This window comes from Populus euphratica, unplaced genomic scaffold (genome assembly GCF_000495115.2).
Source record: "Populus euphratica unplaced genomic scaffold, PopEup_1.0 scaffold144.1, whole genome shotgun sequence".
Lineage (NCBI taxonomy): Eukaryota > Viridiplantae > Streptophyta > Magnoliopsida > Malpighiales > Salicaceae > Populus > Populus euphratica.
In genome coordinates this window covers 519629-545120 of record NW_011500010.1, presented here as the reverse complement: position 1 = coordinate 545120, position 25492 = coordinate 519629, and the positions used below count along the sequence as shown (strand labels likewise).

Sequence of the window (25492 nt, the reverse complement as noted above, 5' to 3'; positions counted from 1 at the left end):
TTAAACTCCATTATATTTTTTTAATTTTTTTATTGAATTATTCACTAATTATGATAATAATTCGAGTTTTCTATACTCTTTTTATTTATTATTCTACGTTAAATTTAGTTTTTTTAGAGTTTTTTTAATTATATTAAATTAATATTTTATTTAATTTATTTAATGAGTTGTTGTTTTGACATGAGATTTTTATTAGTGTCATCAGGAAATCTGTCACAATGATATCTGAACCCTCTCAATAAGTTATATTTTGTAGCTAAGCATGGTCCATGATAGACCAATAACTCTTCAATGAGTTTTTTTTTATTCTGATTATAATATTAATATATTATTTTTTATAATTAATTATTGATTTTTTTTGTTTACATTATTAATTATGTCTCTTTTTATATCATATTATCAAATTAGATCAAATTTATTGAATTCAATTAAGTTAATAATTGGAATCGTATATATTTTTTATTTTTTTAAAAATAATAACATCAGCATTTTACATTAAAAAAAAATCGACCCGTATCTAATCTAGTTCTAAAACTGAAGTACGATCTACAAGAAATATATATATATATATATATATATAAAAGAAGTATTTATAGGGAGATGTTAATACCACGTGGCAAACGCTAGATCACGACCGGGGATCAAATCACCTGGAATCCTCTTGCCATTCACAGACCTTATTTACTATACACGGGAAGGGATGGTCACACCCACATACATTCTTTTTCTTGTAGATTGCAGGAAGGCCAAGCTATCATTCTTTTTTTTTGTGAACGGACGTTTCTCCACGTCACCCAGAAGTAAGAACCTTACTGCCACGTCACCAAAACTTTCTCCTCTCTTCCTTATTACAGACCCTTCTATCCGTTTGCGCTCAAATTTTCCTGCGTGCCAAACGCAAACATTTTCCCGCTGACTTTCTAACCTTTACATTTACATGGAAGTTAAATTGCGGCATAGTAGCTTCTTAAATTCAAGGTGCTCAATTCTTAATTTCATTTTTAACTTTTTTGTTTGTTTGTTTGTTTCATCGCAAGTTTCCTTTTTAGAGCTATCAGTCTTAACTCTGTAATTTTAGAGTAGCTAGGGTTTTTGGAATCTCTGCTTGTTTGGATGCTAAAAAAATAAGAGAAAATCAATATTCAGAACTAGAATTTCAGTTCCACTTGTGATTGAATTCCGTTAATTATATTGTTTATAATAACTTCATATTTTTTTGTTCTGAACGACTGTTTATGGGCAGTAAACTGCTTCATTGGTTCGATTAAAGTTTCGCGCAACTATTATGGTTCGTGTTGCGTTGAAATTTTAGTTGTGTTTGCTGTGGGGCATGTTAATTAGTTTGTTCATGTAGAAGATACATGCTTGGATTTTATGATTTCGTCTTTATACATGAAAAAGAACTTGAAGAAGTGCTAATGTCTGGTGTGCTATTGTTTTAACATTAATGTGGTTAGAGCTTATTGTTGAGGTTTCCATTGCAGTTCTTCAAATCCATGCCTTTCACGAAATTCAATTGTTTCTAGTATTTCCTGCAAAAGACTAGCTCACTTGGATTATCTTCTGATCAAATGGGGCAATTCAAGGAAAAGATACCCCATGAAGCATACGTTATGGAGGAATGGAAATCAGAGTCTTGATTATCATTCAATTGGATATAAGAAACTTAATCTGACATATATAAAGACAAGAAGGATGGGGCACCTTTTTCCCCGATCATCTGGTGATGATGGTGTTACTGTCAATGGGACTCCTGCAAGTGCCAACAGTGATGTCGAGGATATGAGAGTTAAACTCAACCAGTCGCTACAAGGTGAAGATTCTGGTGATAAACTTGTTCAATCTTTACACGATGCGGCGAGGGTTTTTGAGGTGGCAATTAAAGAACAGGGTTTGCTATCAAAGTTTTCTTGGCTTTCCACGGCCTGGCTTGGTATAGATAGGAACGCATGGGTGAAAACGCTGTGCTATCAGGTTTATTTTCATCTCTGGGAAAGTTATTGGATAACATGCATCATCCATACCCCCTTTTCCTTTCCTGTTCTACTCTAAGATATACATGTCTGGTTCATAATATTATGGATGTGAGGAGTTGGCCATTCAATGTTATTGAACATAATACCTCATCGTTGACTAATGCTAATCCTATGATGTTGCAAGGCTCTGTTCTTGAGAACATTCCAGTGGGGATAGATTTTTTTCTTCTTGGTCTGGCTACATCACTTTAACAAGAACAATTGTGATACTTTATCATTGAGGTCAATACTATTGTGTCACTTCCACTTGACCACTCTTAGTTCCTCAAACATGATGTCATTATCACAACCAGTATTTCTGCCACCTTCACAAATTGCGTTGTCACCATTCATAATGTTCATGCTGGAATTGTCTCTTTTATTGACACTCTTACTATTATGCTGCCATATCCCTTCATCTATCATCAAAACCATAATTTGTCCATGGCAGCTTTGCATTGGGTATATCTATAGTTAAAATTATTGCTTCTGCTGAGTCCTTAACCACTGCAACCTTTGTTACAACTATGCCAAATACTATCTGATTTCTTTTATAATTACGTGTAAAGGCTGAGGTTCTTATATCTGTTCAGCTTTATTATAAACCTATGGAATTACTGTCCTGCCAACTACCATTTTGATGGCATTAAATAAAAATGAATGTGACCGATATGTGCTGTTCATTAGATCGTTCATTTTGGTGAAGTGAGTTCCTGTTAAGGTCTTTGGAGTCCATTTTGAGGCCGAGGGATGATGCATTCTGAAACGCCTTAGTCGTCCACTGTTGATTGGGGTCCACTTTTTCTGTATTGGCTTCCTTGTGGGTTTGTCCACTGTTGATTGGGGTCCGCGTTTTCTGTACTGGCTTCCTTGTGGGTTTACTGTGATCTTTTGTGCAGGCATTTTGTTAGAACTTTTCTTATTCATCTGACTGTGTCTCTGTTCTAGCTAATTGCCTCAAATAAATACCTGGACTAACTTCTTAGTGTATCATTGATCATTGATCAGTGGTCTGATATGAATCATTTGTTCAAGTGATAAGATTCCTTAAAGATAACCAGAGTTGTTATTTTTAATTCTTCATATGCTCCTAATATGTATATTTAGTTTCTCTACAGCAAACAATATATCATGCTTATTTTACCCTCACCCTCACCCTCATAGAAACTTTGGTTCTAAATTCTCAAAACATTTTCCCATTTTCTTCCAAAAGAATTCCTACATGCAGTTATTGTTGTCCTTTTTTTCTTCAATTTACTTTTAGCAGACATATTTGTTGCATTGTTTCTCTAAATGTTCTGAAAATTTGGTTCTGTGTATCAGCGCATGTATTAGCTATAAGAGTCTTAGATGTAGTCTGTTGACTGTTGAGTTCTTCACTATTTTAGTCCTGAAAACAATTTAGAACATTTGATGCCATGTATTTCTCAGGCTTCTGTTTGCTCCTTACTACAAGCAGCACATGAGATTTCATCCCGAGGTGATGGTAGAGACAGAGATGTACATATTTTTGTTCAAAGGAGGTAATGGATAATATTTATTTCAAATTGCCATTTCTTGTTTGGCTGATTCCTATTGAAGCTTCCAGAATTTTACCTAATTTTAGTCCTCTACTTTATTTAAAATTTTTACACCCTTTGTTTTATGCGTTTGATGTGTGTGAAAGATATATACAACAATTAACACTTTTTCGCACATCTTTCACCAACATTGAAGACTTTGTACATCTTTCGTTCTTGAAACAAGGACCTGAAACCTCTTTTCTGTTTGAATCATTGGTCATTTATGGTATCGATGTTTCAAAATCACTTGGAGCAGGATACCTTGTCATCCACGGCCAATTTTACTCCTAACTTTGATAAGATTTTACATTAAACCCATTGGTGACAACCTGCCCATTGTTTCCTGGTAGATGCTATTGCTAACCATGCAATCAAACTTTTGGATTTTCAAGTTTGGTCCTGTATGCTATTGCTCCTCCTGTCCTTTTCATATTGCATTGCAGACCTTTGATTCCATAATTTCCATTTCTGTGTTATTCCAGCCAACATTGATTGTGTAATTTCTGTACTGATCTATCTTCATTGGTTTTAGCATACCTAGACTTTTATATCTGTTTTAACCTTTTTGTTTCAATGCAGTTTATTACGGCAATCTGCTCCCCTGGAGAGCTTGATCCGAGATAAACTATCTGCCAAACAACCAGAAGCTTATGAATGGTTTTGGTCTAAGCAAGTTCCGATAGTAGTGACTTCTTTTCTTAATTATCTTGAAGAGGACCCACGCTTTACTGCTGCCACTGCTGTGTATGCCCTTATTTCCCTGTTACTGCATATTGAGGCTTCCAGTACCAATTACAGTATTGATATCCATGTGATAATAAGGTTGTTTTGATTTACTTCTAGGTTTGGAAAAGGCTTGTCCATGAGTCCAGGCAATGGAAGTGATGTTTCACTTCTTTTACTGGCACTGACTTGTAATGCTGCGATCATGAAACTTGGCCCCACAAAAGTTTCTTGCCCGCAATTCTTTTCCATGATCTCAGATATAACTGGTAGATTGATGGACATGCTGGTTGATTTCATTCCTGTACGCCAAGCTTATCATTCTATAAAGCATATTGGTCTACGCAGAGAATTTCTTGTCCATTTTGGTCCTCGAGCTGCAGCATGCAGAGTACAAAATGATTGTGGTTCAGAAGAGGTGATTTTCTGGATTAATCTTATACAGAAGCAGCTCCAACGAGCTATAGATAGGGAGAGAATGTGGTCAAGACTAACAACATCTGAAAGTATTGAGGTTAGTGCCGATGGCTTATGTACAAATTTAGAGTATAACTGGGACTTTTCATCCTTCCAAGTGGTTCCTATTAATTTAGACCACACTCAAGTGTAAAGTGTCAACCATCAGTCTCATGCCCAACATTTACTGTATTGTGAGAGAAGGATTGAATGGATAAAGAGCAATTGTTGAATGCAGGTTTTAGAGAAGGATTTGGCTGTATTTGGATTCTTTATTGCCTTAGGAAGAAGTACACAATCCTATTTATCAGCAAATGGATTTGATATTCTAGATGATCCTATTGAAGGCTTCATCAGGTAGCTCTTTTCTTTCCATTGTTTTGACATTTCTGGACAAAGTTTGGTATAGACTTCTTTAGCTTGGTCGTCTATCATTTCATGCGCTTTGTTGCAGGTACCTTGTCGGGGGTAGTGTTTTGTACTATCCTCAACTTTCATCAATAAGCTCATATCAGTTGTATGTAGAGGTCAGTCAGCATCATATGTACTAACATTACTGTTGAACATTTTGTCTCAATAGTGAATAACATGATTTTCAATTCCATAGGTTGTCTGCGAGGAGCTGGATTGGCTTCCTTTTTATCCAGACAACATTGGCACCCCAAATCTGTCTCTTGGACACAAAAATAAACAGAAGGATCCTCCAAATGCTGAAGCTATCCCTCAAGTATTAGACGTCTGCTCCCATTGGATCCAAAGCTTTATTAAATACAGTAAATGGCTAGAGAATCCATCCAATGTTAAGGCAGCAAGGTTTCTTTCCAGGGGGTAATTGAACTTATGTTGCCTTAGTTATTGCAAAACAGAGAGTTATTCTTTGATTTAACAAAACTTTCACTCATTGTTTAGGCACAACAAATTAATCGAGTGCATGGAAGAACTGGGAATGTCTCGGTAAGCTAATGGATGTAAAACTGATGTAAAACTCTTTAACTTTTTCTCTAACGTGCACATGAATCATGCTCATAAGGCAGAAAACTTGTCCTAATATGAACGAGATTTGTATTCTGTGTTTAAAAAATAAAATAAAATGCACTTCAACATCCATCAACATGATTAAAAAACTTTAAAAATGCTAGGAATGGATGGAATTCTTTTGAAATCAAAACTGATCCTCCATTAAGATTTATTTGGCATTTCAGTTTTAGATGCATTTCGGTTATTGCCTAACAATTTATTGACATTTTGACTTGAGCTATATTTTTGTCGAAGACTTACTTCATTTCATTTTGTTTCGTTTACTTTCATTTGACACTTCTTAAAAAATGATTCATAGTTGCGGATTACGATTTACACTTTAAAAGTGTGATACAGGAGAATGACAGAAAGCAATATCAATTATTCTGTTGAGATAACAGGACCTGCAATTAATTTGACCACTGGCAAAGAGGCAGATTCGTTCAATAAGGTTTTTCTCTTTCCTTTAGTTTATTTCAATGTGGCCTATTATTCACATATCATTTTGGAACTTGGAAGGCACAACTTCCCCATATGAGCATATTTGTTGCAAGGATCTATTTCCTGTGGCATGGGTCTGAAGAGAGGGAGAGGCTGTGGCTGAAAGGGGGACAAATTAGACAAGGGTAATTTGGTCTAATCAGTGCAATAACATTTATGAGGATGTGAAAACAGCATCATCCCTGGCACAGTGCTTAAAGTGCAAGATGTACTTAGTTGTTTTGCTTTCTTGTTGGTCGCAGCTTGCTTCTAGAGTTGATATTTAACCTCTATGTGTGGGCTTCCATATAGACCAGCTGTCCCTGTCCCTGTCTCCGTTCTATATGCCAATAGAATAATTGTGCTGTTCATTTGGTATCAGGCATTGGAGAGTGTTGAAGGAGCTCTTGTGAGACTGGAAAAATTACTTAAAGAGTTGCATGTATCAAGCTCTAATTCTGGGAAAGAGCATTTAAAAGCTGCTTGCTCTGATCTTGAGAAAATAAGGAAACTGAAGAAAGAAGCTGAATTTCTGGAGGCATCTTTTAGAGCAAAAGCAGCTTTGCTTCAGCAGGTATTCTATTAGTTTCACCCTGCAGCTTATTAATGATCACTGACTGCATTCCATTTGATTCACTGCTGACCTGTACTCCAAAAAAGTGCACTGTAATTCCTTTATTATCCTTTTTTTAAAAAGGCAGCTTTGCACTACTGTGTTTGCATGATAGCTATTATCTTTATTAAAATTTGTATATCTTACTGATAATGAATTACTGATTGGATCATCAGGGAGAAGATGAAAGTAGTCTACAAACTTCTATTAGTGAGCAGCGACAGTACTTCAAAGGGAAAGGGAGGAAGAATGCTAATGTGAGGTTAGATAGAAGTAAAAGGTATGAAACTTCGGCTGTAGGTTTAAGCTTTTTCCAACAAGTTTAAGTTTCTTTTTTATGCTATTTTCTGATTTATTTCATGCTCAATAGCAACTCCTTCCTTTTCTTTCTGAGTTGTCAGTAAATTTCAAGGAGCGTGGAAACTCCTTGCACGCTCTCCAACCAAGAAGCCTGGCCCTGATGCTGCAGTTGTAGATGCATCTGTATGCCCTCCCCTCACACTATGTTTTACAATATTAACTGTTTGTGGATGGAGTCTTTTTTAATGCATATTTTTGTAACTACTATGAAAATTCCACTCTCAAAATTGAAGCTAGTTTAAGGATTTTTTTCTACTTGAAAGGTTTCTGATTGGAACTAGCTTAGAGGTAGATCCTTAGAAGAAAAACTAAACTCAATGACATATCTTCATTTTGTGAAAGTAATATAAAAGCACTCCTAGCTGGCCATTCCATAAATAGACGACTTAAAGCTGTTTTTATTCTTCTGGTTTCTATGATGTTCTTTGACCTTAGTTTATTCTTGTTGAAGATCCTCACTTGAAGAAAGGAAAAAATTTAGGTACCGGCAGACATTTTTGTCCTGTATAATGTTATTTGCTCGGTATGTTATTGTGTGGTCCTTTTGAATATAGATATCCACTGTATGGTTCCATAAGCATCATATCTCCCAATTTGGTTCACTATAAAGGTAATAGTTAGAACTTGGACATTAAATAAATTGAATTGACTAATACATAGAATTGGACCAAGTTGATTATGAGCAAACAATTAATTGTACATAATGAATGATCTGTAAAAATGAATGGTAGCATAGTCTATTGGTTAGAATTAGATTGTTAATTATCCAATTTTTGAACCACTTGTTGCTTGGAATGTCAATAATTCAAGGCCATCTTTTTACTAGTTAAATGCAGGTGGTTCAAAAGTTTGTCCCTTTTTCTAGCTGCTCCCTATTATCAATGCAGTAACTACTAAAACCAGACCAATAAATAAGGGAAACTTTCAGTAGACCTAACTTCATTTTACCATTAGTGGATAAATTTCGATGCACTTCTTCATATCTACCTCCTTTTAGAAAGAAATTATTAATTTATACAACTTGCAAAACTTCAATTGCAACTCTTTCATGAGAACATTGTATATTATAATTTGGTATTCTTCATTGTGCATTCTGGAACCTTGATCTTGATGTTGACTGGAAGTATACTAAAGGAGAGAGTAGCAACAGAGCTCAACCCAGTCATTAGGACTGTTTAATGTTTAACACTCTTGCATAAGTGATGACTGACAAGACATTCTAAGTTAAGATTATTACAACATTACATACCCATTTGAGAGAATTTTATCAACTGTGGCGTTTTGTTCTCTCCTCTCTCTTGCTAATGTTGTGTTCTGAAGTACATTTTTTCTGTTAGGAGTTAAATTATTTTTTTATTAAAATGAAAGTTATGTAAAGTTGGTTTGGTAATGCAGGGAGATGCAAATTTTGGGCAAACTACAACAAATACAGGTATTGGAGAGTCCGAGTCCAATGAAATTCATCGTTTTGAACTTCTAAGGAATGAGCTTATGGAACTCGAAAAACGAGTCCGGAGAAGCACTGATCAATATGAAACTGAAGAGGTATGTCTCATGCTTTTTAACAGCTCCTATATAACATTTGAATGTTATAATAGTTTTTTCCTCCATGTAATACATGTCAGTACATATTCCTGAACAATTGTGAAAGCATGGAAAAATCTGATATGAATGTGGGAAACAAATTTTGAAACATTGTAAACTGGTTCTGGACCCACTAAATTGAGTAAGGACTTTTATGAAGTCTGCTCGTGGAGCAGCCTTTTAGGATTATGAACACTTGACAGTAATATCACTGTCAGAATTAATGAACAATAAGAAGATGATAGCAATGGCAGGTAAGGGAAGGGAATTACACAGATTGTAGGTAAAGAATGTAGAAGGAAGAGTGAGAGAGATAGAGGGTGTGTTCTGAAGATTAAGGAATTTGTTATATCATTCTCATTTCATGTCCTCTGCTAGCAACAAAATTCTACTATATATAACAGTTTCTTCTTTCTTATGATTATAAGCACGTGGCTTTTACACTTAAGTATTAAACGCATAGTATTGATTATAACTGAAATATCAAAACGCACCGTTTGACTTAATGGTATTTTAAATTCCCTCTTCTCGGATTGTTTATTCCATTTCTATGTGTAACAGCTCGCTTGGCTTAATTTTCACCTTCATGGTTGCAAGCCCATAATTTTTATTTTGCTCGGTTTAATTACACTTTAGATATATATGAGGTGTCGATTTTTGACAGATATATTTTGGTAATTAGATCTTTGTGATTTGGACCATTAAGCAGTAGAGGTCTCTTCATCTATCCGTAACCCACTTTATTATTGATTTTGAGTTTTAAATGGAAGATGAGATGCATGTTAGGTTTTTATTGGTTTAAATTTTAGAAATAAGAAAATTAAAAATTTGGAAAAAAAATATTTTGTTAAAAATTTGGCCAACTCTTAATTTATTTATGGGTAGATTTTTTTTGAATTTTTTTAAGTTAGATTTTTTTTCTTGATTTATTTTAAAAGGACAAAAAAATGATTAAATGTTTTTTTGCTAATATTTTATTAATTTATGCTAGATTTTTTTTTTTGTTTTTTTTTGTGATTTTTAATCTTTTAGTTAACTGTTTATTTATCTACCATAAAAAGATACTCTTTTTTTTTTTTAAAAAAAAATGTGTTAGTTTATTTTTTTATTTCATCAATGAAGGTAAAATTAGGGATCTATTGATAAAACATACTCAATTAAATTTATGTATTTTTTTTATATACATAATCTTTCTATTTAATTTTTCATAAAAGTTTTGATCTAGAGGTTTGAGATTTTATCATTTTTACATAAAATTTACTTTTTTCCTAACTTCTTTATTTTCCTTTTGAAAATAAAATAAGGAATTAGCTTGAAAAATAAAAAAAATGAAAACAGTCCAAAATAAATTAATAAAAAATTAGCAAAACCATTTTTATTTTTTTTATTTGAAAATAATAGAAAAATTATTTCTAGCAATAAATAAATAAAAAGTTAGTAAAGTTTTTAATCAATTTGTTTTTCAATTAGGACTAATAGAAAGTTGACATATCTACTAATCCCTTTAAAAGTAAAAATTAACAAAAAATTGAATTGACAATGGATGGAGGGATCTCTGCTGCGGAGTGGACCAAACCATAAAGATGCAATTGCCTAAATTGAAATTAAAAAAATGTCTAACAATACTGCTCCAAGCAATGACCCTGGAGACCTTTTTTCTAACAGAGAACATAATTTGCCATCTAGATTACTTAGAAATTATTGCCTTTTTTCTCTAATTTATATAATATCAACTAGTTTTATTTACAGTGACCACTGCCATCTATGTATTCTTTACTTTAATTTTATGCTATGCTATATAATTGGGTAAACTTTGTTTTATTTTCAGGATATTAAGGTTACAGTTGATGATGAGGCTGCAAGTTCTCAATTAATCCAGGTTGAAATGAATGAAAATATCATTGAAAAATCACTTGTAAAGCTAAAGGAAACAAGCACGGTATGGCTAGCCCTTTTCATTATTTAGTAATTAATACAGTATTACATATCTTTCAAGCTCAACATCATTGAGTAGATAAGACTACCTAACGATCTGTGCTATGATGGTGTTGTGTTTTTCCTATGAATTGAATTTTTCTGTTCTTTGCACCTGGCATTTTGTGATTAAAATTATTTGGTTGGATTGATGACAGTGGCCATTCAATTGGTTCAGTCAAAGCTAAATGGGTAAAGTACAAGTCCAAGTCTTTCCAAGGCCCAAATATATTAATTGAAATAAATACATTGTTTCTGCATGAACATGAACATCTATTTGTACCTGTATTGGTTTTTGTGCAGTAATGCTAGTCATGGTGAAACAGATGCAAAATTATGTTTTCATTTCTTTGAATTGTTGAGAAGAAAAAAAGAACTGAAGGATTTGAAACTCCCTCCCAGTTAAATCTTTAGTATACATTCTGTGACTACGATATGATTTATGGCATTTTAGGTTTTCAATTTTATAACTCAGCTCCTAGACTGTTTATTTGTCATTCGTAACATATATGGTTAAATATGCACAGGATGTCTTGCAAGGAACTCAGCTTCTAGGTATTGATGTTGCTGCTGCAATGGGTTTTCTTAAAAGGGTCTTGATTGGAGATGAGTTAACAGAGAAAGAAAAAAAGGTTCTCTTGAGAACCCTGACGGACTTGGCATCAGTGGTTCCTATTGGTGTTCTTATGCTTCTTCCAGTAAGTCTCATCATAAAGTTATCCTCATCAACAGTGTATTATTTTAGTTGTCTCATTTACATCCTCTCATTAATCTTCAAATACACACATTTCTTAAGTGTCATTACTTCTCATTCATTCATCAGGCCAGCGTAGTTTTTCACTTCTTCTGTTGCAGTGCAGTTTGTTCTGGTAAATGAAACATTGCTTTAGGACAATACAGTTATTTAGAAATACATGACCCTGGTGTTTTTTTGAAGGTTTATGGATATAGGGAACTTGAATTTGTTTCCATTACAGTTGGATTATTTCTGCGGCACAGCTTTGTGGATCACCCTTTTTTATTGTCATTCTATTTGATAAATCCACTTGTCAACCTTCATATATTTAGCAAGTATAGAACCCGACCAAGCTTCTGTATGGTATATATTGATATCGCAATATGTCAAAAATTGTTACTTCTGGTGCAAGTTAGAAAAAGGGTTAGATGCCTAAAAATTTCCAAGCATACAAGGGCTTGGCTAACTGCAAGTGCACCACTAACTGACCTGCAAGTTGGCCAGGCTCACTTCATGTTCATAATCTGACTTGTCATTGGATGTGGGATGATTCTGTGGTTATTTTGATTGCAACTGATTGAAACCGCACCTCCACCACAGCAAAGATATTTTGAAATTTTTTGAGTGCCAGGATTATAGGTGTTAATGATACATGATCCTCAGAATTGGGCTTCTTATACATATGGTCAACTGAATTGGATATTCACAAGAACTTAAATTCAAATCTGTGATATATTGCATGTTCACAATTTCCATCTGTCTGCACTGTTTTTTCCACTGTGACCTGATGTAGAAAGGGTAATTTGTGCATTGTAGGTCACTGCTGTGGGACATGCAGCAATGTTGGCTGCTATCCAGAGATATGTGCCAGCTTTGGTGCGTTGTTTCTGAGCTAATAACTTCCCTTTTTATGCTCTTCTTTAGATGTCAAATCTCCGATTACCAGGGTCTTGTATCTTGTTCATTGGCAGATACCATCCACATATGGAGCAGAAAGGTTGGATCTCCTGAGACAGCTTGAGAAAGTGAAGGAAATGGAAACCAGTGAACCGGATGCCAAAGAAAATGGAGAGATACTATCCTGATCACAAGCAGCACAGATTATGTACAGCCCAGGCAGTGAAAAACAGCTTCAAGATGAGGTAGCTTGGAAATTATGTAATCTGATATCACTTGGTTCTGAATCCCATTGACAGTAAATTAGCATATAGAATTTCATTCCATATGTCTGGTATTCCAGGTAGACACCAATGACTGCAGTCCTGTGGAGCGTCAACTGGAGTGCCTGGCTCACGATGACGAGAAGGGTGACCATCATACTTGAACAGTGTCAAATGCGTAATGTTTAAGAACTGAACCTTCCTGTCTCCATAATCCATCTCTTTGATTACAGTAGAAATGATTTGGTTATGCACTGGCTCTGGTTCCAGCATTGTGTAGTTTGTCTCTGGTTGTCTGTCCATATCACATTGAGACCCGCCTAATCCCATGTACCATTCCTGCATTTTTTTCATATAAAAAAATTGTAACGACATGTTACCCGATGTGTACAGTTCCCAGCCGGAAGTGCACCACCTGTAATGTACTGGAGAGTAGCCACGGAAGAAAACACGAGTCCTTTCAGGGTTTAAATTTTCAATCCGTAACTTCGATGTTTGTAGAGATTTTTAAAATGCCTCCATCACATTCAACGACATGGTCACTTACCTTTGTCTTCAAAATAGGAACCCCTGCATACATACACCAAATAGTCAATTTATTCCATTCAGCTTAAATTTATTGTCAGCATTAAATACAGAGACTGCAAGATTGGAGAGAAAATGTCATACATCTTGACAGTTTTATCGTTCAATTCACCAATGCCCGGTGTTGAACACCAGAACATCAGCCCCTTCGCATTTTTTGGAGAACCAGTGTAAGTGGTCGGGCTTAGCTGATGAGTAGCCAGGAAAGGTGCCCTGTAATATTCAATTTTGAGATTGTACCAGGAAAGGTGCCCTTGTGTGTTTAGTCATGGGGTTTCCGCATTCTTCATGTATTGAAGACTTGTTGGAAACTCCTGGAGCAAGCATGCACAAGGAAGGCTCCCACTGGTTTCTGCCAACAGGGTCCCCAGCAAACACGATCCTCCCATTTCTGCTTCTTTCTAGAAGTTCACTTGCATTAAATCTGAGAAGAAACGAAAGGGATTCATATGAGGAAATCTCATGTAGAAGCTACAAATTGTCTTCATGTGCATTTGGAACTGTATAAGCCTTGCAGTGATTATTTCATATATAGTGGAGCTAATTAATTCCAAAAATATTTTATAGATAAATTTATTTTATGTTTTTCTCTTTGTTTTCTCAACTAATTAATATATTTTATTTTTGTCTGGAGGAAAATGATTTATAAACAAATTCTTGATAGTGAAATTTCATACAAATTGACGTGTGAATTGATGAACAAGGAAGCATGAATTTCATGAATAATAACTGATCCATCTTTATAAAAATCAGTATATTATTACCTGCGGGGGCTCTCGATCTGAACATGTGCGATGTAAATTGATGGGGTGCCATGAAAACACGAAATGCATGGAAAATGATCCTACTTAACTGTTGTAGGGACAACTGCAGTGATGCTGATAGAGATTGTCTCATGCACTTCACGTACAATGAAAAGGGCCAAAAAGCTTCTGTTTCTCCTAAAACAGTGATCCGCGTAAACTGGTCTAATTAACAAAAAAAGAAAAGAAAACACCTGAAAGCCTAAGTAAATATTATAGTATTCTCTTATTATCCCTGATGATCAATTACGGTGTTCAATGAATTTTAGCAATCCAATATTGGTAGAGTGTTTACTTTCGTGGAGAATTCAAAAATCCAACATTCAAGGAAGCATCTAATGTTTGCAGGCATCTTGAAAGTATAAAGATGAGCTTCCATACCTTGGCAAACCACACCCTTCTGGCTGCCATCGCCAATTATGATACTTTCTTCCATTTCGAAACACATCGAAAGCCAAGATCAAGAAAGGGAAAGCTTTCTGTGTGGGATTGATTCTTGTTACTTTCATCCCGAACCCGTCTTCCTTGAGAATAATCACAGGCTAAGCGTGATGATTTTTTATTGCTGGATAGGATTTGTGACAAGAAACCAAAACGAAAGACTGACAGTGGATCAAAAGGGCCGAAAAGATCAAAGACAATATTGAGAAAAGAGGTTGCACACACAAGTTCTCTCTTGATTATGAGAGGAGAGTAAAGAAGTTGCTGTTTTGTTTTCTCGTGGGCTGTTGATGATGATCCATAAGAGACGGAATAACAAGTGTTTTTTCTTTATTATTTAAATTAGAGAGAGAAAGAAGGGATATATTATTGCAGTTGTTAATTAATTGGTAACGAAGGTAGGAGAATTAGGGTTCATGCGATGGTGGATTTGCACCCATCCTTTTTTAGGAATCTATTTATCTGAGATCTTGAGGGATTAGAGAAGGGCATCCCATCTTTACCACCGTTACCACGATCATTGCAGGTCTTAGCCTAGTCTTTTCTTTCTCTCTCACACGCTCTTTTATATCTAATAATAATCGTAATTACAAAAAAAGGGGATCCCTCTCTCTTTTTATTTTTTTTAATAATAAATAATGATAATGTATTCTGTTATTACTGACTCGTGTCGTGTAATCACCATATTAATTATCGAAATAAAACCAATGTATTTCTGCCTTTAGAATTATGTGAGGTGCCTTTTGGGGAGCTGGATTTGTGAGCTTTCAGTGCAGGCATTGAATCCAATGAGATATTGTTGAATATGAACTTGCAGACTGTTTAGTAGGGGTGGGTCTGAGATACAGATGATGCAACCCAGGAAGCTATAGCCATATGCATCTCTGGTACTCGGTGGTTTTTTGGCTTGTGACCTTTGCTATTTGGATCCTCTGCCATAAAAAAATCTTTCTTCTGTGATGTTGATCTCTGATTTTTCTAGCATTGCGCACACCATTAAACAAGCTGATACTATCTTACTTGGTTTTGCTAAAGACAATGATCTAAAGACTAATCCTCCCTTGTGTAGTATTGAGTTTTTAACATTTCTATTCCTTATAGTCATTCCATTGTAGTTATGATTGTTTTCTTAATATGAACTGAGTGAGGTCCTTTTTATCCCTCTACATGTTTTCATTCTTTTCTGAACCTCCTATTTGTTGCAATATATTGTGACTTTGTCTAATAGTCTTATTTTTTACTTAATGCAAATGAAATTAACAGCGGTGGGTGCAAGGGGAGGTATGGGGACTCTATGGCCTGCTTTACAACTGGTTTACATGACAAGAGCTTCTGCATATAGAGATGCTCTTAAAAGTTTTATACTAGGAAATCAGGAATTAAGGTGTGCAGCAGGTCATGGAAATGAAAGAAGAATCTAATACTTAAACGAGGGCAATGCTCCCAAGAAATCTACTCTAGCCATTATTCCAGCGTGGTGATTCAAGTTTTTCTCCTGAGCATCAACCATGGACAAAACCCGTAGAGCTTTGCTACAACTTAACTTTTGAAAAAAAGTTACTATTCTTGCGAAAAGAGTGTAAGAAAAGTTTCTAGCATGCTCTATCCCATTTAAGGGTTCTGTTTGTACATCAAGACTATGAATAAATTGAATCTTTTGTATTTGTACCATATGGAGACGGACATACCATAGACAATGCCGACTGCATTATCAAGTTGATTTGGCTTTATTACATTGTATGGTTTTAGCATTCTTGATGGTTAACCTTGTAAATTTTGTAGTCATTTCTTGCATCTGATTTTTTATGGATGACCAGAAGAACCACGATTTGTGAATACAAAAGCATGTAGTGTGGAAGGTTGTGACTCTTTTCTTTCTTTTTCTTTCTGGGACAATGGGCATATTACCAGCTATTCCATCCTGGTATCTGCCCATCCATACAATTGATTATATATGGGGAATATCCTTGCAGCAGTTTTCTTTTCTAACAGTCTTTCTAGCATTGTTGCTGCTGTCATTTTGCAGCTTTTGTTGGTACCAGCACTGTGTAGTATGGTTCAGCAAACAACCTGGTCGAATATTTTGGTTCTACTCATTTGAAATGGAATTGAGGATTATTCCTAGCAAGAAATATATAGGCGAATTGATGTTCGGTTTGCCGACAAGTCAAGTTTATGCAAAGCTTGGTCTTTTGAGGTCTAAATCTCAACATTTTGACCTAAAAATGGTAATTTCTCGATAAAAGGGATACAAACAACAAGATCCTGGAATCACACACTTAATGTAAACTTAGCATGGTGCTTCTCTCATCTCTTTTGAAAGGGAAGCAATGTAAGGTATACTTTTGTACCATCTGCCTTTTTAATTTTCCTCCCTTTTCAGTACTCCTTTTTTGCCCCCTAATTTTTCTGCTACTTTCTCAGCTAACAGGCTGAGGATCATGGGAGTGCAGAAGCATTCAAGAAGCTACTATTGAATGTAAAGAAAAGGTGGCAATTCTTGCTCTTGCTTGTCTTATGTAGGCTATTATTTGAGAACATGCATTCAATCAGTATGCACCATCATAGAATGATTAAAATTTTGCGGTGCCTCTTGTCAATATGCTTTTAATTATCAGGTACAGTTAGGATCATTCCTTGTCATACAATAGGTTAGGTTTCTTTCGGCAGACTTTCAAGTCAAATCATCTCAGACTGATCCAAGTTATGGCATGGTATCCTTTTTAGCGTTTGGAGAATTTGGTGGTGGCAGAATATTTGGCTCATATGGCACAAGTGTGAAAACATTTAGTGCAATATATAGGCAGAAAATGAGAAAAGGACGATTACGCATGATTTGCATAATGTGGAACTAAATAGACTTAAAGGCTCCAGGATAGGAACTTGGCTCTTGCTACTGGCCAGTAACCCTACTTTTATTGAATTGGAAAGTTATATTGGGGCTCCAATAGTCCTAGCATAATAGGTCATAGTTTCTATTATGAAGGGGCTGTTATGTCGGCATTTTTTCTTCTACTTTTTTTAGTAGGTTGCACACCCAGCCCCTTCGTGATGACTGGGGTTTTCTTCCAGGTCTTTTCAAGCACGTGGTATCTGCTTTAAGTCTTCTCAGGATGATAATATGATAACTAGTCTTTGACCAATAACTGGCATCTTTCTGCATATCACTGATGGATCCTTGGGCACAATAAATTCATAATTTTCTTGTCTTGCAGCTAACCATTTTTCCAAAATTAAGTTGTGTTTGAGTGATTTTTTGGTGACTACTTGATACGATTTGTTTTGCTGATTTATTAGAGTTTTTGTGTTAAAATATATAGTTCATACCAAATTTAAGGTTCTCATTGCATTTTAGGACGTCTTTGGTGGTGTCAATACTAAATCAACATCCCCATTACTTGTTTTTATTCCTCAGGTTATTGCAAGTTGCTGTTCCCTTTTCTTTTCTTTGTTATGTGTCAAAAGAGGGGAGCTTGAGGTTGATCCAAGAACACCGAAAGCAAAAGCTTCATAAGGAAAAAGCTAAGTGGAATGAAGAAATACTTACATGATGTTTCTATATTTGAACTGTACTGAGTCATGCATGGTTGAATTATTCTTACATGACAAATCCATTATACAGGACCAGTCCCTTCGTTCCCTTGATTGGCCACTGTCTGTATACCAATGATAACAACACTAATATGGGGGCCATCCCACTTGCAGAGCACTAAACATTGGACAACATCACTAGCGGAGGTCAATGGTATCTCTCTCCTTTGAATCTTAATGGGCCATGATAATCACATGACACCGTTATCGTTCATTCACACAGTTAATGCACATATCTCTGCATATAGTTCTCTTGCAAGTTGTGTTGGGTATGTCATCACATAAGCCTGGGGTCATTCTCTTCACAGGTTGATCCATTGCCTTTCTCTTGGTACCTAAATTGGTAAAAGCCTTTGTTCACATCTTGGATTAGCCGCAGACACTAATATGATACATATTTGAGCCTTAATACTGTTAATGTCTTGAATTTTGCTTGGTTGTAATTGGTTTAGTTACTGATTAGGGTACTTGAATAGACCAAGGAAATAAATCTGTAATCATTTGCCATCAAGCCTGTCCTAGCACGAGGCGTCTTTTCCAAGGGGAAAAAGGTATAAAGCATTTAAGTCGTGGAGAAATGGGTGCTGTGGACAAAATAAGAAAGTTCAAGGGTGAAATGAAGTCAACCACTACAATGCATGATCTCCTGTTAGTTCGATTGCGTGATTTGGTTACATGAAGTCACTTGCCTTAGGTTTGCCGGTATAATCATGTTTGCACGGCCCTATCAAGTGATTTCCCTGAACGGATCCCCATCCATTGTGGCATCGTATCAGGAGGCACTTTTCAGCAGTGGCTAGGCGTAGAAACTAAAATTTAACAAGATGGATGATTATATACCCCTCATGTTATTGGAAAACAACTCAACTAGGACTAGTTGATCTTGGTTAGATCTTCTCCGTCTCAACTTTTTACGCATCCTGTGGTAGCTATTTACTCTCATAATTTGCTCCATTTTTCCCCCCTGTTTGTGCTTCCCATGAGAGCCACCTTGAATGTATGGAATATGCCTAGCATGTGCTTTTGACAACACATTTGTCCTACAAGCATCAATGATTAGGGGTTGTAAGCAAAAGTGGTGTGAAAAGAAATTGGAGGGTATCTCGTCATATCTTTCTAGTGTTTAGCTGGAAAAATAAAGGCATTGGAAAGTAAACATACACAGGACGATAGTTTTAAAAGTGCATTGATGTAGCTTCTGCTTTTGGTGAGACGAGGGGGCAAACATACAAATATCAACAATTATCATAGCCAGTGTTGGGTGAAGAAGGTAGAAGTCTCTGAAATGAACCTTAGGTGAGATGAGGAAGGGGCACCCACTGAGTGCTTTTGATATTGTTAGGTTTATCCTCTGGAGATCAGCAAGGAGAAATATCAAGCCAGTAGATACAAAGTATAGGGTAATCTTATAGTAACTTTAAAGAAATCTTAGCTAGTGATTATATGCGAAGGCAACGATGGCCCTTCTCTCTTATAAACTTCACTCAACAAGAAGTTATACTTCCACAAATCTGATAGCTTTTCTATGTAATTGAATCCTTAAGAAAATCTTAGTTAATTTGATACTGAAATTTGAGTCGAGAGTATGTACAAGCGGGAGAGCAAAAGATAGTTGCCTCTGTTTGCGTAATCCAATCATTGGACAAGCAGGATTCTTATATTTAAATTCCCTTTGAAATCTCTCTCTTGCATGTACTCATAAAACTCTCTGGGTTTGACTGCTTTGATGAACCTTGTCCTCTTCCACTACTTCTCTGCAACTGAACATGTTCTTGCTACTCTGACGAAATTTGTTACTCCTAGCTTGTTTCTTGTCAACTCACTTCTGGTTCTTCTTCAACATGTTCAAATCACAATAGAAACCAACATTTTAGAGGATTCTAATAGCATTTCCCCAGACTGGCAATAAATTACAATACTTAGATTTTGAATAAAGATAGAAAATTAATGCTCTTTCTGTCTCTCTTTAGCTTCTCACCGTGGAAGCCACAGTGGAGAGTGGAGCATCAAAAACAGCTTGCATTGATGTGCAGATAAAAAAAAATGAGAGAGAGAGAGAGAGAGAGAGAAGGTGGGCTAGTATAGTACTACTGGGCTGCCATCCATCTGTTCAAACCCACCCACTCACCACCCACCCCCATACCCTCCCATTATTATGATAATGAGCAGCTATGAAAAATCTTCAGGCAGAATCTCAACAGTGCCCAAATAGATTCCCCCCCGATATATCAATCGGGAACCACCCCACAATTTTAATTTTTTTCCCCTTTGGCGTTTCTGATGTCAGCATTGGCCCTTTTGTTGCTTTTGGGCCCTACCTCCCATCCCCCCCTCCTATCTCTAGCAGTAGTCTTTGTGCAGAGTATATTTTTCCCTCTCCACTCCACTCCACTCCGAATCCAGAAATCCCTAATATCCTCCAATTTGCCCCCTCCCCCGTCTACCTGGCTTGAAATGTGCACCTGAAATAGAGGGATATTTCTTCTTTTCTTTAATAAAGAAAATGCAAAATATACTATATGCTTTTTCATAGTTATATTTTTTGACCTTTCTAGTTCCACCTTCCAAGTGGGGGTGGGGGTTTCCAATTACGTCAAATCCAGGGATGTCACATCCACAGATCTTATCCTCGGCGATTTCTCATCCGGTGGACATCTCCGGGGAAAGGGATATCCTGTCACAACACCACCCGTTTTTTGCAAAATATGTAAAAACACAACCACTTCAATGTATTTATATACACTAAGAATGCAAAAATGGAGCGATTTCTCATAATCCTTGGTGCCTAACTTTACTAACCTAGTTGACGTTCAATTATTTAAAACCATTGCTTCTATGATTAATGCTTATTTGGTGTGCAAAAGGCTTTTTGTCTCTGTGGTTGAAATATATTTTCTTATTTTGTTTTTTAAAATTAATTTTTTAAATATTTTTAGATTATTTTAATTAATATGCTAACATCAAAAATAATTTTTAAAAAATAAAAAAATATTATTTTCACATATTTTCAAGTAAAATTCATTTTAAAAAACAATAACTAGTAAATTTTCAAACACTATATAATAATGTTATCTAGAATGGACTTTGGTGTAACAACCCATGAGATCGATCATTCAAAGTGATAGTGTTTCAAGCTTGAAAAGGGATCTCTATCTTTTCTTGGTGGGTGTCGAAGGAAAATAATGGATTTCATCTTTTCAAGCAAGAGAAGAGACCAATTCCAAGACGAACTGTCATTAATTTAGCTTGGTCGGCATGCTTTTTCGTTCCTTGATTCAACTCTGTCTAGAAAAAAACACACACACGATGTCCTTGATGCTGCATGTTAGGGACCCATTATTTTTTTCTAGATACAGCATTAATTAATTCATTGATTTTCAATCGAAAAATTAATGTTGTGGGCAGCAATAGTTGGATTAATATTCAAAATTAATGATATTTGAAATCTTGGATGATTAAAAATAATAATAATAATTACTTTCTTTCCAATGCTATTTATTTAGTGCTGATTAATGGCCATCCGTAAACAAATTCTCCTGAGCAACCATATCAGTCATCATTCAATTAAAACTAGGCTAATGCAATTTGGACACGTGTCAGGGTCGATCTACTTGGCATCACTAATCCTGCAGCCCTTTTTGTTATATAATAATAACAATACTAATCTGTCTCGTGATAAGAAACCGCAAGAAATGAAATTAACTAGTAAGAAAATAACACCAGTCACATCTTAATCTTCCATTCCAAGTAAATCATAAGGTCATATGGCTTACCATTTGACCATGAGTACTGTTTGAAGAATAAGAAGATTGAGAGTAGAATTGAGGGGGGCCTGGACCCTGCAGGCTGGACACAGTTGAACCATCAGGTGTTGATGGCTCGGACCCATCAAGCTGGCACTCCAAGTTCACCCCAAATAACCTCAGTCTCTTTGAGTTCCCAAGCGGTGTTGTTTGGTTCTGTGCCATGGACCCTGCAACATTAAATGATGCAGCACCATATAGCAATCTGGTTCAGCAAAAAACAGTAATATTCCTTTCCACACACCCACAGAGGGAGGAAAAATAATACTAATAATAATAATAATAATAATAATAATAATAATAATAATAATAATAATAATAATAATAATAATAATAATAATAATAATAATAATAATAATAATAATAGTAGGAAAAAAAAAAGGATGGTGATCGGTGAAATTAATAATATTTTCTTTTTTCTTGGTGCCAATGTCCATGCGTAAACAAATTCTCCTCCTTTCCTTTTTTGGTTGCTTTTATTGAATGTCTGAAATGCTTGTTTCCCAGAAGCAATGCCCTGAGTAGCAAAAGACCTCTGGTGCTAGCTAGATAGCTAACTTATGAGAAGACAGTAAAATGAGTTTCATCATGAGGAGATGGAATCTTCTTTTGTCTTCCAAAAACAAAATACTAACAGGTTTTTAAAATTGTTGTACGCGCATCACATTATATATGCAGACACCAGAGAAATCAGCACTAAATAATATATATGACCGATCAGAATCCATCCACATTTCTCCAAACTAATTGGAAGGTGTTTGTCACGCACTTTACACACAGGAAAATACAAGAAAGTTCCTGGAAAATCACCCATTGCAGTACCTGCATGCTTGTCTTCATAAAATGATGAAAGAAGAAACAAAATTAAAATGTAAAGAAGAGTAAAATATACCTGCATGGAGACAGTAAGGTTGGTATGGCACATTAGCGGCTGTCACATGTTGTATATTACTACTAGAAAGATGATGAGGCCCAGAAGATGATGATGGATATATTCCTCTGCTCCACACCCCACCACCACTACCCTGCACCATCACCCCACTGTTACTGCCACTCTCACCTCTCCTCCTCCACCCTATGAACAATCTGTCACCATCCGTTCGGTGTCGTTCAAACAAAACGGCATCACCTGCATCGAGTTGTTTCTCTTTCACATACCTACTCCACCCTTTAGTCAATACATAGCTTTGACTACTGTTCCAATATGAGTACCTAAACCTCCAATATTTGCCCGACTCATCTTCGAAACTCAGTAACAACCCTTTATCCACTGAGTCACCACTAAGTGGAAAGTACTTCTCCGCGTGTTGTTTTGGTATTACTAGACGGTTTAGCTTTCCTACATCACTTGGTGTTAAGGGTTTCTCAAACATTGGTTCTTTATCTAGTACTAGTACTTCTTGTTGTTGTTCATGTTGTGTTTCATCTTGCTGCTGCTGTTCATGGTATTGATCTTCATCGTCTTCTTCGTTGAGATTGAAATTAAGCGTTGGGTTTTGAGGAAGGAACATGGAGGAGGGTTGTTGAGCTGGATTGTAAGGGTTAAGCCAGGAGTGATGGGGAGGCCAAGAAGAATTTGGGTTTGAAATATTTGGGGGTTTGTTTGGTGTAGAGGAAGACGCGTTTGGGTTTGGTTCCATGATAGGTTGGTGTTGTTGATGTTGCTGTGCCCACCAGCAGAGTGTTTCTTGAAGGTCTGTGGAGAAATGGTTTATAGACATTTGAGAAAGAGAATTTTAGTGTTTTAAAACGCAGAGAGAGAGAGAGAGAGAGAGAGAGAGAGAGGTGTAGTACTATTGCGAAAGTAGAGGCGTGATGATTATGGGATTGATGTGGGAGCTATTTGCTGTAGCTATTAGAGATATGACAATCACTGATAGAGGGAGAGGGAGAGGGAGACGGAGAGGGGGGTAGGCCTTGTTATAAGTACGATAGTACTAATACTTTAAGGTTTTGCGTGATGAGCCAAAAAAATATAAAAAAATCAATCATTATTTTCAGTGTAATTTGATATACTGCTACCCTGGCTAGGCATGTCTTCTGTTTTACAGCCTTTTCTTTTTTCTCTCTGTTATTGATTTTGTTTCTTTTGTGTGTGTTGTTGAAAAATTAGGCAGAAGAAGATGTATCCATCTTGATAGATATAAAAACTACTGAGAAGAGATTGTAGCAGCAGCAGCTGCTGCTGCTACACACACAGAGGGTGAATAAATAAATCTTTTTGCGTGTCATTAGAAACAACCCATGTTACTCTATTGGCAAACAAATCCTGGTGGGACCAAAATTACGCCTTCATATAGTCTGTGTTCGTCCTCTCATCCAACGGCCTGTCTAGCACTTGCTTTCTGCAAATCTTCGCTGATGGCACATGGGATAATTACCTTCCTTTCAGTAACTTCTACAGCAAGAATATCTATCTAGCCATAATTTTAAGAAGTATCTTGTTTGCAAGTCTTTGGATCTTGTTACATGACTAGGTAGGTTAAGGTTGCTTTATATACCTTATATACCCTGATCTCTAATGCTAAATGCATGGCAAGAGAAGAATCAAGTTCATGCATGCTTGTTAGGGGAGCTGATATTTGCGCTCCACTAGTGGTTAATTAGCCACACTTCCTTCCGGATGCCAACTCTTTTTCTTAACAAATGACTGTTATCTCTCTAAAAAAGCATGGAGGGGCCAAAAAAAGATGCATTCAATCACAAATCATAGAGTATGAGGATGAAAAAAGAATTGAAAAAACAATATGCATTTGTATGATTGTATTAGCTTAGATGAAACTGACAAATTTAATCAGAAATTTAAACCCAACATCTAAAACCTCCAAAGCCTTTACTTTTCATGCTTTTGGTATATTTTCTCATATTTCTTCAAGATTTTCCTCAATAGAAAACGAATCATCGCGATCCAAGTTCAACGCCATGACCTTCACGCTACAACCTACACCAAGAATGGCCCAAAACCCAACACGCTGTCACAACACCACCGCCCAGCCGCCCAGCCGCCCACACAACCACTGCACAACCATACCCTTACATCAACATCCAAATATTAGTAAGTCCATTAAAAGAGTACGATACAAAAAGGAGGAGAAGCTTTTGAAGAGAGGATTCTGGATCTTGGGGGTGAGATTTCAGCTTTGGGATGATTGCTACAAAATACGATGATGGTAAACGCAGACCGAAGGATGGGAAGCTGTGAAAACAATGGGTTTATTCTGATATTAACTTAAGGAAAATATCATTATAGCAGTAAATGTCTCAAGGATATTATGACCGATCTAAAAATAATTGGCTAGTGGGAGTTTAGAAGTTTAACTGATGGTGGAGTGCCAGTATCACCTCCCGTTAGTTAGGTTAAAAAAGGGTGAATTTTGTGATAAGACATAGTTTGGTAATGTGATTTTTGTTAAGGGACAAACACAGGTGGCGGTAATAAGGACAGTAGGGGTCCTAAACGAGTTCATACTTATCTTATGATGGGTCTCCAATGTGTAGATGTTGTGTAAGAGAAGAGAATAGTATTTTTGGAACGTGCATGACAGCATTATTGATGTTTCGCCGTTCCTAGTTTTAAGAGAAACGATTG

At 36.0% G+C, this 25492-nt stretch overlaps 3 protein-coding genes and 1 long non-coding RNA gene across 9 annotated transcripts; 2 read left to right on the top strand and 2 right to left on the bottom strand.

Moving 5' to 3' along the window:
• The first annotated feature begins 698 nt into the window (after positions 1-698).
• On the top strand, positions 699-13189 carry LOC105141411 (LETM1-like protein). Its single transcript, XM_011048617.1, has 19 exons — positions 699-978; positions 1485-1974; positions 3447-3538; positions 4157-4321; positions 4421-4814; positions 4995-5113; positions 5211-5283; positions 5364-5584; positions 5666-5710; positions 6131-6224; positions 6636-6827; positions 7043-7146; positions 7268-7349; positions 8622-8771; positions 10639-10749; positions 11312-11482; positions 12337-12396; positions 12492-12662; positions 12761-13189. Exons 1-18 carry the CDS (start codon positions 938-940, stop codon positions 12603-12605), a joined length of 2718 nt encoding a protein of 905 aa, XP_011046919.1. The 5' UTR covers positions 699-937; the 3' UTR covers positions 12606-12662; positions 12761-13189.
• LOC105141423 (protein trichome birefringence-like 8) lies at positions 12672-14949 on the bottom strand. The gene is given in 10 exon segments (XM_011048636.1): positions 12672-12989; positions 12992-13019; positions 13096-13222; positions 13317-13321; positions 13378-13431; positions 13434-13522; positions 13524-13689; positions 14450-14511; positions 14513-14837; positions 14930-14949. Coding segments are annotated over 10 exon segments (1176 nt in total). The 3' UTR covers positions 12672-12689.
• A 271-nt stretch (positions 14950-15220) lies between these two features.
• On the top strand, positions 15221-19610 carry LOC105141412 (uncharacterized). 2 transcript variants are annotated; one of them, XR_845367.1, is made up of 3 exons: positions 15221-16841; positions 16941-16999; positions 17925-19610. It is a non-coding gene; the product is annotated as an uncharacterized LOC105141412 (long non-coding RNA). The 2 variants fall into 2 exon arrangements; XR_845366.1 differs by having other exon boundaries at positions 15221-16846; positions 16934-16999.
• Positions 19611-19829: 219 nt separating this feature from the next.
• LOC105141413 (B3 domain-containing protein At2g36080) lies at positions 19830-24077 on the bottom strand. 5 transcript variants are annotated; one of them, XR_845368.1, is made up of 4 exons: positions 22796-24073; positions 21874-22073; positions 20648-20774; positions 19830-20562 (listed from the first exon to the last, which is right to left on the bottom strand). XR_845368.1 is itself a non-coding variant. In XM_011048618.1 (3 exons), the coding sequence occupies exons 1-3, from the start codon at positions 23622-23624 to the stop codon at positions 20353-20355; spliced, it is 1239 nt and encodes a 412-aa protein (XP_011046920.1). In that variant the 5' UTR covers positions 23625-24077; the 3' UTR covers positions 19830-20352. The 5 variants fall into 5 exon arrangements, 3 of the variants coding, with proteins under 3 accessions (XP_011046920.1, XP_011046922.1, XP_011046923.1); XR_845369.1 differs by having other exon boundaries at positions 19830-19934; XM_011048618.1 differs by lacking the exon at positions 20648-20774 and having other exon boundaries at positions 22796-24077.
• Between the last annotated feature and the right edge of the window lie 1415 nt (positions 24078-25492).

What these genes read in the sequence shown, in the direction of transcription:
- LOC105141411 (XM_011048617.1), top strand. Translation starts at nt 938, where the DNA reads ATGGAAGTTAAATTGCGGCATAGTAGCTTCTTAAATTCAAG. An exon ending in AGTAGCTTCTTAAATTCAAG is followed by an intron (nt 979 to 1,484) that starts GTGCTCAATTCT and finishes TTTCCATTGCAG; the next exon opens with TTCTTCAAATCCATGCCTTT. An exon ending in CATATCAGTTGTATGTAGAG is followed by an intron (nt 5,284 to 5,363) that starts GTCAGTCAGCAT and finishes TCAATTCCATAG; the next exon opens with GTTGTCTGCGAGGAGCTGGA.
- LOC105141413 (XM_011048618.1), bottom strand. Translation starts at nt 23,624, where the DNA reads ATGTCTATAAACCATTTCTCCACAGACCTTCAAGAAACACTCTGCTGG. An exon ending in ACCTTACTGTCTCCATGCAG is followed by an intron (nt 22,074 to 22,795) that starts GTATATTTTACT and finishes TTAATGTTGCAG; the next exon opens with GGTCCATGGCACAGAACCAA. An exon ending in ACAGTACTCATGGTCAAATG is followed by an intron (nt 20,563 to 21,873) that starts GTAAGCCATATG and finishes CCTCTATTTCAG; the next exon opens with GTGCACATTTCAAGCCAGGT.